The sequence below is a fragment of the Panonychus citri genome, unplaced genomic scaffold (assembly GCF_014898815.1).
Source record: "Panonychus citri isolate SS breed McGregor unplaced genomic scaffold, ASM1489881v1 Contig00033, whole genome shotgun sequence".
NCBI classification, from domain to species: domain Eukaryota; kingdom Metazoa; phylum Arthropoda; class Arachnida; order Trombidiformes; family Tetranychidae; genus Panonychus; species Panonychus citri.
In genome coordinates this window covers 1143208-1158903 of record NW_026515438.1, presented here as the reverse complement: position 1 = coordinate 1158903, position 15696 = coordinate 1143208, and the positions used below count along the sequence as shown (strand labels likewise).

The 15696-nt window shown below is 29.9% G+C and overlaps 1 protein-coding gene across 1 annotated transcript; it reads right to left on the bottom strand.

Annotated features, from left to right (window-relative positions):
* Positions 1–2785: 2785 nt before the first annotated feature.
* Positions 2786–15672, bottom strand: LOC128397606 (1-phosphatidylinositol 4,5-bisphosphate phosphodiesterase-like). The gene is made up of 6 exons (XM_053358343.1): positions 13791–15672; positions 10065–10144; positions 9819–9903; positions 9441–9531; positions 9115–9207; positions 2786–6576 (listed from the first exon to the last, which is right to left on the bottom strand). The coding sequence occupies exons 1-6, from the start codon at positions 14952–14954 to the stop codon at positions 4841–4843; spliced, it is 3249 nt and encodes a 1082-aa protein (XP_053214318.1). The 5' UTR covers positions 14955–15672; the 3' UTR covers positions 2786–4840.
* Between the last annotated feature and the right edge of the window lie 24 nt (positions 15673–15696).

Sequence of the window (15696 nt, the reverse complement as noted above, 5' to 3'; positions counted from 1 at the left end):
TATATTTGTTCCTATTTTCCAGATATAAATTTCATTTCTGCTCTAGGATTTGATTCTAATTCGTATTTGCAAATGCTTCAATCTTTCAACAATGGAGCTAAATCCTTCACTGTGAATAATTGCAACCTTAATTTGCGTTCTCATTTAATGTTTATTCATTCAGACATTGTAGCTGAACATTTTGTTGAAATAAATCTGCACGTGTTCTGAGAGTTCTTCCATTAAAACGAGGTGATAAATCAGAAATTGTTCATGAGAGATTTCAGCCATTTTATTATCCACTAAGAACTAACCGTATCGATGATATAAATTTTTACTAACTGATGAGATGGGTAATCAAATAAAATTCGCATCAGGCCGAGTTCTTATTGGTTTACATTTGAAAAGAGTTTGAAACTATATAAGAAAAACTGTAATACTAATTAGCTATTGAAATGAAATAAAGATAAAATGCAAAGAAAAGTTTATTGTTCTTGTGATTCTAATTTCACCACTTTTATAAAACTCAAGCTGGTTCAGGGTTTTGATATCAGTGTCTATAGAGGTTTTCCATATCAAAGAGGTTATGGTATTGGTACTTTAATCAGAAGATTTGGAATACTGATTCTCAAAATGTTTGGTAAACATGCACTAAAAACTGGAGTAAATGTGGGACAAGATATCTTAGATAAGAAAAGAAATATCAAACAAGTTTTAATAGGGCTAAACAAGGTTTAAAGGAAGCTGCTAAAGAATCATTATCTAAAACATCTGATTATATAGAGCAAAAAGGCTCTGGTGTTAAACGTAAAAAAACATATAAGAAAAATAGAAGTAAGAAAAGAAAAGTAAATAAAAAAGATATTTTTGACTAATATGGAGTATCTACATCAATCATCAATGCCTGCAAGTAAAAGTGAACTTTCTATATTCGTTGTTCCGCCCACCCAAGTCGCCATTGATACATACTATGAAGTTGACTATAGACCAGCTGCTAGTTTAGAAAACGGAAAGACTTATGAGCTTAATATTCCTGCATCTGAAGATTTCACTGACTTAAGTGCTACAATGGTTCATATTAATTTGAATATTTTGAATGATAAAGGTCAAATAGTGGACAAAGAAAATACAGTTAAACTTGTGAATAACTTTGGTAACGCGCTATTTGAACAAGTTGATCTTATTCTAGGAACTGTCAATACTTCCTTAGCAAATAATATGTATCATTATCAAGCTTATCTTGAAAATTTATTATACCGTCATCCTTGTGAAGCCGAAAAAGGTGTTATCAATAGGAAACAAACGTTCAACCTAATAAAACTTATGAACTATACTTTAGATTAAATGCCTATGTGTACACAAGACAAACTTCTATTGAATGGTGTACCCATCATATTTAAGTTCACTAGAAGCACCTCAAGTTTTCCTTTAATTTCAATTACTGATACAAATTATTCTGTTAAAATTAACGCCTTTTCTCTGATATTGAGACGGGTTAAACTATATCCTGATGTCCAAGTTTCAATTGCGAAAACTTTAGAATCATTTGCTAAATATTTTGTAACTAGATCTGATACAAAAGGATTAACAATTTCCAAAGGAGTTTCTAATGTAACAATTGAGAATATTTTCATTGACAATTACCAAAACGGATCATCATTGATTCGTCGATGATAAAAGTTTGAGTGGTGATATTCAAAAAGATCCTTGGAAATTTGACCATTTCAATATTAATCATATCTGTTTAAATATTGATGGTGTATTATATCCAAGTATCCCATATACACCTAATTTTGAACAAGATAATGCGGTCAGAGAATTCGTTGATCTATACCGTGTTCTTGGTCAAGATGATGGAGTTCCTCAAATGAAATTAGACTATGAAAAATATTTGAAAAGTACTGTTCTATTTGCTTTCGATATAGGTGGTGACTTAGGAGCAGAGACTGGTGTATTATCTTTAATTAAAAGAGGAAAGGTTAGATTAGAAATAAGATTTTCTAAAACATTAGATAAGTCTGTCAAAGCCATTATTTTTGGACAATATGATAATCTAATAACGATAGACAAAGATAGACAAGTAACAATAGATTACTAAAATGCTTACGAGCATAGATATTAACAATGCTTTGAAAAATATAAATGGTTTGGTGGTGTTTACCCAATTGATCGTTTACCACATCTTACCATAAAACCTAAAGCTTATGTAATAAACTTAGATGAAAGCTATAAAGAAGGATCACATTGGGTTGCTGTACATTTCAATAACTATGGTCGTGCTTTATATTTTGATTCATTTGGACGTCAGCCTGATGGTTTGATTTTGACATTTATAGAACGTAATGCACCAAATGGATACAGCCATTCATCCATGAAATATCAAGGAAATGATTCTACAGCGTGTATATTTTTGTGTCTTATTCGTAATCTTGGTTAATAGAATTAGAAAATTTTTTCATTGTTTAAAATTTGTAAACATTCAATGAATGAAAAATATTGAAAAATATTTTGACTAAAATTTTAATGAAGATGATTATTAAAATGTATAACCAATTTTAAATGAATAAAGATACTGTTGAGCTTTGGCTCATGAAATGAGCCAAAGCCAGCAGTTTATTACTACTCCCAATATAATTTATTGGGAAATTTTGATTATCTTTTTTGTAAAATTTCCACTCAGGTAAACAATTTATCGAATTAATTTTTTGACTCATAAATGATTAATCGAAATGATGAAATTGAATTAATTTAAATTCCTTTGGAATAATTAGATTAATTAAGTTAATAATTAAGTTTAAACTGTTAATTAGTTTTATAAATGAAACGTTTTTTTATTAATTGTTATAATACTTTCTTGCCAATTGTATTCAGTTAATTGTGTAAGTGTGAAGGTAACAAAAATTTAATTTATGATTGTGTTAATTGTTAGTTAATCATTTGCTTTGTGCTAAGTGCTCAGTATAATATATATTCATAATTACAGGTTGTACATTTGTGATTAGTTAATTTAGTTACAATTAAATTTCAATTTAAGGGAAACAATCAACAAATCATATGTTAATCATGATTAATAATCATTTGTTTTCAATAAAATTTACAATCAATAAAACTAATAATTGATGTTACTGATTGATGAATGATCAACAATTAATGGAAACAAATTAAGAATCAATTTAATTAGATTAAATTTCACTTAATCTGTTGAACAATTAGTTGGATTAAATCGTAACAATTTAGTTGATTTTTTTTGTTGTTTGTTGTTCAATTTCTTGTTTATCCAGTGATGGTAACAAATCAAGAGACAATTAAAACTGCCTCGAGCAATTAAACTAAATTAAATGATTGAATAGAAAACAAAAAAAAACAATAAATTATTCAGTAAACATTGAAAAATTTATCGCCTTAGGCTGTTACCTAATTGTTATCATAATCAATGCATACGATTAGTTTAATTGTAACAATAAAAATGGTGGTTTGATTGTCTTTGGGTAACAATTAAATTAATTATTTCACAGGTTTAACCAATGTTTTGTTTTGTTTTTAATAACAATCAAAGTTAATCACAATTAATGCACAAATATTTTTCAATTCCAACAATCAATCAAATTGTGTTGGTTAAAGGGCTTAATTTTTTTTTTCATTGTTTAATTAGTGATTTAATTTAATCAACAGCATTTTAAATTGTGATTGTAAGAAAATAAACTTAATAACATATCATAATTATCATTAATCAAAGTTTCTTGTTGTTGTAAGTGTTTAGTTAATTGTTATAATCCAAATGATAATCAACATTATCAATTAAAAGTTTGTACACTTTGGTTTTTTTTAATTGTTATTATTTGAATTTTTAATTGGCAGTTTGATTTGTTAATTGTAACGATGATAAAAACTGCCAAGAGTTGATTGATTTTTGTTGTTTCTCTGGTTTCTGATTAATTAAATGATAAATAATGTAAACAAATTGTTCATCTAAATTGTTACCAATATGAATATCAGTTAAATAAATTGTTGTCATCGAGATTGTTTCAATTTAACCCTCAGGCTAAATTCAATGCTCAACAATAACAACAACAATTTGACAATTAATTGTTGACATTATCTATCATTTTTTCATCTTGTTGTCTCATATTAGTTAAATTGTGATTGGTTAAATGTTTGCTAATTAATCAGCTTTGCTTTTAATTGCATATCACTTGGAGTAGGTGATTAGGTTAATTGTATATAAACAATTTACAATATTATCATGAAATCATCTTGATTATTATTATAATTGTTAATCATTTCATTTGATTTTTGTTTAAGTAAATTTTTTCAGCTCATTCAAAATATATTAATATCTTTGTGTATGTGTGTATATATTAGATATTGGAGTAATTAACAATAATAAATTAATTGTTCAGTGTTAATTTGTTTAGTGGATTCATTTGATTAATACTTTTTCAGTTTGACTTTTTGTTTTTCTCAATCAATAACATTATAAGTTATAGTATATTAATTTAGATTTGTACATAATTGCTCAACAATGTTAATGATTATCAGATGATTTCAAGATTAATAGTAAATTATTGATATAACAATTAACTGTTGGAAGATTAGTCTTGAGTTAAGAGTGTGATAATTAATCCTAATCAAGATTTGGTGAATTAACTTTCATCAAGTTTCAACTCTAAAACAATAAGTGAATTTAAAGTGTTAATAAATTGTGTGAATTATCATCATGATTAACAGGAGAAGAAGAAAAAATTAAAGGTGAGATGTGATAACAAATTTTATAACAGTGATGATTATGGTATAGATGATAAGTCATGAAGATGATGAAGATAAGAGATGATGAGAGAGAGAGAGAGAGATTCTGAATTGTTTAAATGAAACATTCCATTTTCGATGCTAACTTGGATTCTGTCTCCACGTTATCGTACATTTCGAGCTCATTTTCCATCTCTTTTGAAAGATCAATCAACTGTTTCTCATGGAGTTTTTTCAACTTCTCTTTTTCCTTATTCTGTCTCATGGCGGCACTTTTACGCTCTTCGATAAACTTTTTCGTATTGTTGGAATTTTTCTCCCTCAAGCGTCTTTCTCTTTCTGCTTTATTCCGAAGGGTTCGATCTTGAGCAACCTCTTTTGCCGTTTCAACGGAAACTTTGGCCTGACGTGTTTTCATCTCCTTGTTTTCTCGTTCAAATTTAACCTCCAATTGTTTCATCTGATTGGTTTGAGCAGCAACTAACAATTTCTCCAGGCAATCACCTAATTGTTTCCTATTTTCTTTCATCAATTCTAACTCTTCTTTACGATGTCTCTCAACCATCTCGGACCATTGTTTGGTTTGATCGATGACCATGTCTTTGATTACAGGGTCATTGGCTAGGTCATGATTATTTTTACCATTCTGTTTAACTATTTTATCCACAGCGGAACATTGAATCTTTTGGATACCCTGTTTTTCCTTGTGATGCTTTTTGCGTAAACTTTCAATCATCTTATCTTGTTTCTTAACCATCTTCAGGTAAATCTTATCATTTCTCAGATTTTCCAATGATATTGGTTTCATTTGAAATTCTTCAGCTTTCTCTTTTTCCTCTCTCTTCTTGTCCGAAACGGTCACTGCTTGGGTTGTTTGAATGTCCGTCTCCTCGATGCCCATTGCCTTCATTTGGGCCATTCGTTTCTCTTGGGCTGAAAGGAAGGCTCGAGGATCGGACAAAGCATCCATTAGATCACCAAGTCCATCGGGAACATAAATTTTAAGCTCAATACAGATAAACAACATAGGCAAGGACATTGGAAAGTTACCTTCGGTTCGAAGTGATATATGACGATAACCCGCCTGCAGGCCATCCATGGGCAGTATCCGTTGACCTAACATTTTACCATTTTCATCATAAACACCTATTCGTATCACAGCAAGATCGGGTAGAACCACTTTACGGAAAACAAAAGGCTCCTCATTGTAGACCGGATTCAGACCATTATTTGGTACCATTCGAGTTCGAAACTCTTTTCGAATGGTATCTGTTGGTAGACCATACATATCAACCTCTACATAAGTTCCAACCTTTTTATCGGATAAAAATTGGCCCGAGATAACTCGAACTGAACACTGAGCGGCAATAACACCATCTACCGGAGATTCAGCGAAAGGATCAAAGGTACGATCTTTACGCCTCATGAAATCGGGTTTCAATAAGTAGCCACAGCCACCATTGTATTCAAATTTACCCTGATTCAATTGCATGGGAAGATCGGAAGTTTGAAAATTAAGGGCGACCATTTGACAGCCTGCGTTCCAAAAGATTTGAGGTAAATAATTGGATGAATCGGCACGGGTTCCCTTTGGATAGATTCGAGATAATTGTCGCTTATTATAGTTGACAAACTCAATGGCCTGAGATTTAAGATAACCCAGTGCAGCGGTTTCCGCGAAAGAGGACATATGATAATGGATATTTGATTCTTCGGCAGTTTCGAAGCCTTGAAATTTAATGGGCTGCGTGTAATTAACTAACGACGATAAATATGGATGGACATGGACTGTTGCTCCAGTGTATTGATAATTTTGTAGAGCTAATTGCTCCGGAGGCACTTCTTTTTTATCTAAATTAACCAATATATAATCCAAATATTACACAAAAGAAAAAGAAATTAATTAATTATCCAAAATGACAGAGATTACCAACAATTAATCAAAAGCATAAAAAAGGATAATATATTGTTACCATTAGTCTGGGGAAAAAAGTTCATCATTGAGACTTACATATTGAATTCTTATGCTAAAAGCTCAGGCTGATGGTGAAAGTTAATAGTTGAAGGGTAAAACATTAGAGAAAAATTCTGATTCAATTTAATCTGCAGATATAAAGTGATTACAATCAACTGAACTCGAAGAGTCGGTTTATTGATAAATGTTTATATTCATGAAATAATGAGGAAATTGTTGGAATTCAATTAATCATTAAAAATTAATCATCAAACAGTAATTTCAGGAAAGGAGAAGCAGAAAATATAAACAAAAGATTCAATTATTCATGATGATAATTGTAAATCGTAACATAAAATGTAAGCAGATGAAACAATTATACATCATGAGAACAATTGAAATTGTAATAGAATTTAATTACGATCAAAAGTCAACAACAAAAAAAAATAATCAACAATTTATTGATTAATTGTGAGAATTCAACAGCCAATAATAATGACCGTTTCTTGTAACGAAGAAAAGAAAATAGCATGAAATTCATGATGGAAAAAAAACTTTATCGATTGATTTCAATTTATATAACAAATAGTTATCATCATTATCATCAATGATAATTGAATATTCATCAAGTTTCATCAGTTTTTCAACATTTCAATAATAATAATCAGCTTATAATAATATTAAACGTTAGCTGTTATCATGTTTATATTAACATGATAATGTATGGATATAATTTATAAACCAGAATTTTCTGATAAGATAACATAATAAATGGCAAGTATATTAATATATAGTAAAAAAGAAGCCTAATAAATTGTTGAGATGATGAAATACTATAACAGTAATCACAATAGTGATACGAATGATAATATTGAACAAATATCATCATCTTTCAGGGAGGGAAAAAGAAACCACTTCAAAAAATCAAATTGAATAAATCACATCGAGGGAGAGAGAGAGAGAGAGAGTGAAAGTGAGTATGAGATTGAGAGAGAGAGAGAGAGAGACAGGGAATGAGGCTAGAAAACTGGATTTACCTTTTAAACTTAGTGAGGATTTAACAAATTTACAGTTAAACCTGTAGAAAGACAGAGTATTAATATTAGAATAGCAACAAAATTTCCTCGACAATACTGATTTCATGGTGTGTCCTATGAACCATAAAACTACTCAGAGATACAGGGGGAAAAGCTGAACTTTTCAAAGTTCAAGAGACAACAACAAAAACAAAACCCAAAGGTGTGAAAAGAAACAACAAACTTACAAACATAATGGTAACATAAACTTACCATTAATGTAAAGGAAACTGGTAGAAAAAATCTACTAAGAGATAATTCAGTTCATTTCATTCAGATAATGATGGTTACATGGAAATTTCAATTGCTAATGAATATCTAGGATGAAAAAGGAGGTATTATTATTTTCTCAAACCATAGACATTGATAAACATAAATGAAGTGGAAGTGGAGCTTTTTTTAATTTGATAATATTCTCATTGTTCATATTCTCCAATCATAATGAGAGTTTATAATCAACAGAGAAAGTCCATGAAATTAATCAGGAAAACTGATTTTTTTTCTTTCTCATCCCTTTCATTGGAATCAGGAGATTTCTCCCTTTCTCTAACCTTCCATAATCTTCCACCTTCCTCCTTCATTTTACTCCTACGATTTTCATAATGATGATGATAATATAATTAATAATTAACAACATTATGCTCTTACTTGCAATTTATATTACAAGATAACATAATCTGAATGGTGAATATAATGAAATAAAATGGTAAAAGAAGATGGAGAAACAATTGGATGAGGAGAAAAAAGTGCATCCAGAAAAGGTTAAAATTATCATATTATCGTCATGATTACTATGAAAATCACCGAGAGAAAGTTAATATACATAAACACACCGAAAAATTATTGTTGACACGAAACAGAGGAAGACAATGAATTCAGGGAGTAAGAGTCAAGTTAATAAACAATGTTTGATTGTTGATGGTTACAATAGTTGAAAATCATCATCATGTTCATGAAGAAGATGATAAATGAATAAATACATGAAGTGATTTCATCTATTGTAGTTCAGTAGTGAAAAAAGTATTGTATTTGTTATATGAGAGGAGGATGAAGAAAGAAAGAGAGAGAGAGAGAGAGAGAGGAGTGGGAGGAAAATGATCAAAAATTAACAAGATTAACTATTCATTATTCAATTGATCGATTGATGATTCAGTTTTTCATATTCTCTCTTCAAGAAAGAAACCTTTTATATACCAGGAATGATGAACTAGTTTGTTGTTAAGCTCAAGATTCTGATATTCAGAATCTTTACAAAGCTAAATGAAGCGACTAAGAAGGTAACAATATTGGAAGTTAAATATCATTATGGTTTCGAGGATGATGGTTGAAGATAAAGAAAATAAGATGAAAGAAACTCACCTAAATCCACTTCACTTGGAACTGCATTTGGATCTTCTTGTTCATCGTCATCATCAGCTTGTAATTGACCTTTTTTCCATAATTCAAGTTCAACTAAAGAAGACGATAATATAAAAAAAATGATATAAAAACATTAATAAACGAGGAAAAAGAGATGATGATCATTTAGATGTAATATTATCATCTAAAGAAATCAACTCATCTATTAGATATAATAGAATAAATGGAGGAAAAGAAAAAAGAAAAAGAAAGTAGCTAAAACAGGAAGTAATCAGAGTGTAAACTTCTGAGACCGGAAACAGAATTGATAAAAACAGATAACTTACTTTTTTCCATCTCTGGTTTAAGTCGCTTATTTTTTATTAAAATTTTCCTCTTAAGATCATTGGGAGTCGGTAAAGGAACAGTATTGTCAAGCTGGAGGAAAGTATCAAGTACAATTGAGAATAGATAAATGTTGATATGAGATGATCATAATTGTTGTTGACAAAATTCATGGTGGAAAAATCATGAAAAAAGAGATAAAAGAAATAAAGAGAAAGAACAAAGTAAATTAATTATATCAACCATTGGATTATGTTTGTTTTATCCTTAATTGTTCATCATCATGTTATTTATTTAATTTAATTCATCACATTTTCCTCTTCAACATTCAACTAATTATCTTATTAATAATGTTAAAGAATAATAAAAAAAAAACTCACAGGATAAGACGGTAAAGGCTCTTTAAGAAGGAGATCGCCCAGAATTTCATCACAGTATTTGGCTAATTTGTATTGTTGCTTTTTTCTGTAAACATCATGGATGAAAGAGATAGAGAGAGAGAGAGAGGGAAAAAAATATACAGAATCAGAATTAATTCTGTTAACCAAGTGATTTATTGACAACCTAATAGTTTATCCAATAAATTCAGTTCATATTAATTTGCAGAATTTGAATGTAATACTTACGAACAGTGGTTCTCAAAGGAAAGTATAATAGGATATTCAGATGTAACGAAAGCAGTGTCACGAATGGCATATATCACATCCTATTAGAAGATAAAAGAAGATTATTAAGTAAAAAGAGAACACAATTTAGGAAGATAAGGATAATAAGGTACAGTAGAAAAGGTTTGATTGATAAAGAAAAACAAACTCGAAATTAAACAACTGAAGCCTTTAATTAAGATGGATTAATTAAGCATTTTTTAAGCACTCGATTCTCCTTCAAGCTAAATACCATGATAGCATGTTGAAGGATGTGGAGGAGGAGGTGGTGATGGGAGAGAGAGAGAGAGGTAAAGGATGAAGAGAGTTTATTATAACAGATCTGATGATCCTGATAATTCTGTTAATGTTTCAAATAAAGTAAAAGGAGACAGGGAAAAGGATCAGAGTCATGGATCAGTTTATCCGTTTTTTCCTAATGTAAACAAAATTTGATAGGAAACAGAGAAGAAGATAAGTTTGAGAGAGAGAGAGAGAGAGAGAGAGAGAGAGAGAGAGAGAGAGAGAGAGCTTGAAAGAAGAAGCAAAAATAGAATAAAAAAGAAAGTTATCTGAGAAAAGATGGTTCAATGAAGAATCAAATGAACGATGAAAATGGAATCAAATTCAGAAGCGATCATCAAAATTCTATCAGAAACTGACTGAATCATATTAAATTCTCATTGTGTTATTATTACCATTAGAATGGAAAGTAACGGTAATATTATAAAGAGAAAAAAGACACTAGAAGAGACAGTAAACCAGAAAAAATGTCTCTTGGAGAATAGAAGCAAAAAAACAAGAGGAAACTTCATAACAATGGATTCGTAATGGTTTCGAAAACCAGAATCAAATGATAAGCATAAATTAATCGGTGATATGTATTCATTGACCATTATCATCAGGATCAAATCGAGAAAGCGAATTAAGTACAATAATTATCCTATTGTTATCATGTAAAGCTACTTGTAATCATCATCATGGTTAACTATCATTTCGCTCATTGAAAAGTACAATTTTATGTAAATTCAATCATGTTAATTGAGAATCATCATTATTTCAAATTAAATGTATTCAGAACAAGTCTATGTAAATATTATCATTCTCATCCTTCATCCTTCATCCTCATCATTTTTGCTACTCTGTTATTGTGTTAACTCTTCATCACCATCATCATAAAATACGGTCACATCAAGTACATATCAACAATATAATAACAATAATAGTCAACAAATAAGCATCACAAACAAAATCAACATTAACAATGAAAATATCATGTAACATCAAGATAATCATAGTTATGTTACCAGAAAGGAAAATGTTTCAAAATCAGAATCAAAATCAAGAGTAAGAGAGAGAGAGAGAGAGAGAGAGAGAGAGAGAGAGAGATGATATTTTTAATGAGAATCAAGAAATATGAAATACAAAATAGAAAATATTTCATATGAATATAAAATATCATGAGGGGTGAAAAGCTCAATGGTGAAAACATGAAGACAAAATAAGAAAAGTTATAAAAATTAAAACTAAAAGAAAGAGATAAATGAAAAAAAAAGTTCTGAGTAATTCAAATTGAAACAGGGAAGAGATAGAAACCTACAGAATTATATGTAAACTTTAAATTTTAGATTCTCCCTGAAATGTTGATGAGCTATGGGAAATGCAGTATATTAAGTGTATTATATCAGAAGAATATAAGATATATAAATAATATCATGAGGAATGATAATCATGATAATAGAAAATAATCACGAAAGTAAAGAGGAAGATTGAGGATGAGAAATGAAGAGAAACCTCAAGATTAACTTTGTTTTCAGATTCTAAGATGAATTATCTGTTTTTTTACTTCTTGTCTTGGGTTAGGTTATCATGAAGTCTTATTTTTTTCAGTTTCATTCTTCATCACCATGGTTAATGTTAAATTGATGATGATAGAGATGAAAATAATAAGTAAAAAAAAAGATTAATGTCTAAATAGGAAAGAGATTAACATCATTATAATCACAGCGACAGTTATCATAATAAATGTTTAGTTACAATTATCATTATTAGGATAATCTATTGATTAAATTCATGATAAATTAATGGCTCAAATCACTGTAGTAATTATGAATGCTAGTGATAATCATTAAGGATAACGATACGTTAGAGGAAAATTAGGAAATCACCTTTATTTTTTTGTTTCTTCTTGTAAAAGCGATTAACATTACAACTTAAATCTACTGAGTAATGATTAAGTTAATTGTTTTAGGATTGAGTTTACCTGAGTGATTAACATTTTACAATGAATCAGAACTTGATTCACATTGGTTAATAGTGTAACTATTAAACGTTAATGATTGGAAAAGTTATCATGTTTGTTTACATTGATCAATAACCATCAATTGTATTGATCAAATTAATATGATTAAAAAAGATATAGATATCAGTGTATATAAATTTTTCCCCCTTTTTTGACAACATAAGTTAATGTCTAGTTAATCATTGTGATGGTGATGATAATCATCATCATCATCATTTACATCATTAATTTAATTTGGTTTGACAGGTAACTAAATTGACAAGGAAATAAGGTTAAATCATCATCAATTCATTGATTTAACATTTATCATTTAGTTTATTGTGATTAATCAAATCAACAAAGGTGATAATATAATATTAAATTATAACGTCCAAGTGATAAATTACTAATGATATAAATGTAGTGAAAATTGACTAAATGATTACAATTAACTAATAAATTGTCAAGATATACATATACATATACACAAGTTACCACCACAATTACTGATAAAATTTACTAATAATAGTATAACTTGAATGATTAGGATGATAGAGAATCAGAAAAAAAGTTGAAATAAAAGTTAATTGGTTCAGGCAAACAATAAATCAATCTAATAGTTAATTAGATTCAACTTGTGAAATTAAAATTAAATTAGATTAGCAGAGTAACTATGGAATCAAGTTGATTTTCCAACTTGCTAATTGAAAGATATTCACTTTCTCTCTACCGTCAAATTTACATTGATTTAGTGAAAAGTTAATTAGTTGATATAAACTATTAGAGAGAGAGAGAGAGAGAGAGAGAGAGAGAGAGAGAGAGAGAGAGAGAATTGAAATAATCAAGCAAAATTTGAGAACATTAATCATAGAGAAAGTAATTAACTTTTCTAATACTTTAACTATTAATAAGACACAATGGATAGAAAGAAAAAAATTAATAATAATTAAGATCTAATCTAATTGTATCAATAAATAAACAATCAAATATCAGTATTAAAAACTAAGTGACAATTAACTGTACATGTGATCATCAATGAGAAGCTGATTAGAGTAAAACAAAAGCAATAGATGAGTAAACAATTTAAAAAAGATAGTAAAAAAATAACAACAACACAAGAGTAATTAGAAACGATTCAATGATTAGATAGATTAGTTAATGAATGATGAGAGGGATACTGATAGTGAGAGAGAAGGTTAAATAAGTATTAACAATGTAATAACATTGATTAACACCATAATTGTCAACAAGAAATATTTAAAACAAGGGATAAAAAAACCCAACAAGTTATTGGAAAGAGAAATTGTCTTTTTGTTGTTGAGATAATTAAAATTAATCTATTGATTAGTTTGTTTGGCTCGGAAAATTATCATAAGGATGAGGATAAACTTGTTCATCTGTGATGATAAAATGATTCCGTTACTTACTTTAAAAAGGATATCTGTGCACATCGCTTTTCCGTGGGTAATTATTGGTTCTTGATCTTCACTTTTACCATCCCAACAATCGAGTTCGATACAACGGCAGCCCGCTAATAGAACCTGTCGGTACATTTCAACGGACGATTTACCACCAAATTGTCGACCGGTCAGGTATGTGTTATGAGATGAATTGATATAATAATGAGCAAGTGGTTGATCCATGTCCATGTAAAAATCTAAACGATCAAGGAAAACGGGAGCATTTTCATCGGACATTAAATAACGTATAAGGCCATCCTGGGATATTTTACCCTCCGACGAAAGGTTTGTATCGGGTTCGTAGGTTGATATAATTTCACGGGCACGTTTCTCATCGTATAGAGGGTAAAGTATTTCATTTAATCGTGGATCTCGTTGTTTATCGTTAAGAAAATCAACCAATTGACGGAAACTAATGTGTTCAGCTTTTCCTTGGGTTATTGAATTGAATAGTTCTTCGATATCGTTTCTTGGACATATTTTATGGTACAATTTGTAGAAACGGTCAAAGGTCCATTCACTTGGTTCGATAAAATCATTCTTTTCATGAGGTAATCCAACCTCTTTCATACATTGGTAAATATATTTTTCCGTTTTACCGGAGGCAAAGGTTTTGGATACCGATCGTACCGGTATCTTTGAGTTAACATCAACCAGAAAACCTAATTTCATCCAATGTTTTTGTAAACAGGTTCGAGGGCAAACATTATTGGCTTTATTGTTATTTGTAATTGAACGTAATCCTGATTTCCAGGTTGATGCTGTTTCTGGATCCGGTGTGACAACATGAGTATAATTGATGTTTACCATATCGGTTCCAGAGCAAATGGTTAAACTAACCTGGTCCAAATTGTATTGTGAGGAGACTCGAGAGGTCAACTCGGAATGGAGAGACGGATTTTTTGGAACCCCACCTTCCCTGATATCATTAACTTGGCACAATTCTAATGCTTGACCCTCTTTACCTTCTGATTTCCAGTAGATAAAAAATCCATACTCATCGACACGAAATAAGGCTCCAGTTTCAACAACTATTTCACCCTTTTCCTCTTCCCACATATCAAAATAACATCCACTGGTCAGGGCTTCAGGAACTGGTCTTGACCAGTCAAACTCCAAGGCTTTGGTCATTTGGTCAATAGAATAAAAATTTCTCTCTCACAAACAAAATAGAAAACAAGAACAAACCAGAAAGAAAGTAAAGAAAAATCCAGGGAAAGAGAAAACACCAGAAGAGAAGAAGAAAAGGGTTAACACACACAGAGAGAGAGAGAGAAAGAAAAATAGAAGGAAGAAGAAAAAAAAGAGACAAGATGAGGTAAGAGTAGAATAGAAAAAAAATAAGGTAAAGGGAATAAAGGAAAGGGAAAGGGAAAGAAAACGAAGAAAACCCAACAGGAGAATAGAATTTGGATACAAAAAAAGAGAATAGAATATTGAAAAAGAGGGAATTTGTGTTTTAACCAGAAAACACACACAGATGATGAACTGTTATTGTTGAGAATGTAACTGTTATTTGGATACAATGGATTCACTTTCCTCCTCCACTGGTGATGGTGGTTTATGGTTATATTGGTGTAATAGTTGTTCTTGGTAACCGTTAGTAAAGATGAAGAAAATAACAAATTAACAGAGAGAAAAAAGTAAAACACCAAAGAATGAATAATATTAATTACGATGATGATGATTAGGGTGATGGAGAAAAAGAGGTTAACTTGTCACAGGTAATAAAAAGGTAAAGGTTTTCATTTTTCTCTCTTTTCTCTTCTTCTTCTTCCAAATGGATTTTCTCACATCATCATCATGATCCTTCTCATGGTTTTCTTCTTTTCTAACTCGAGAGTATCTCACATCTCTTTTCTCTTCTGCTTCT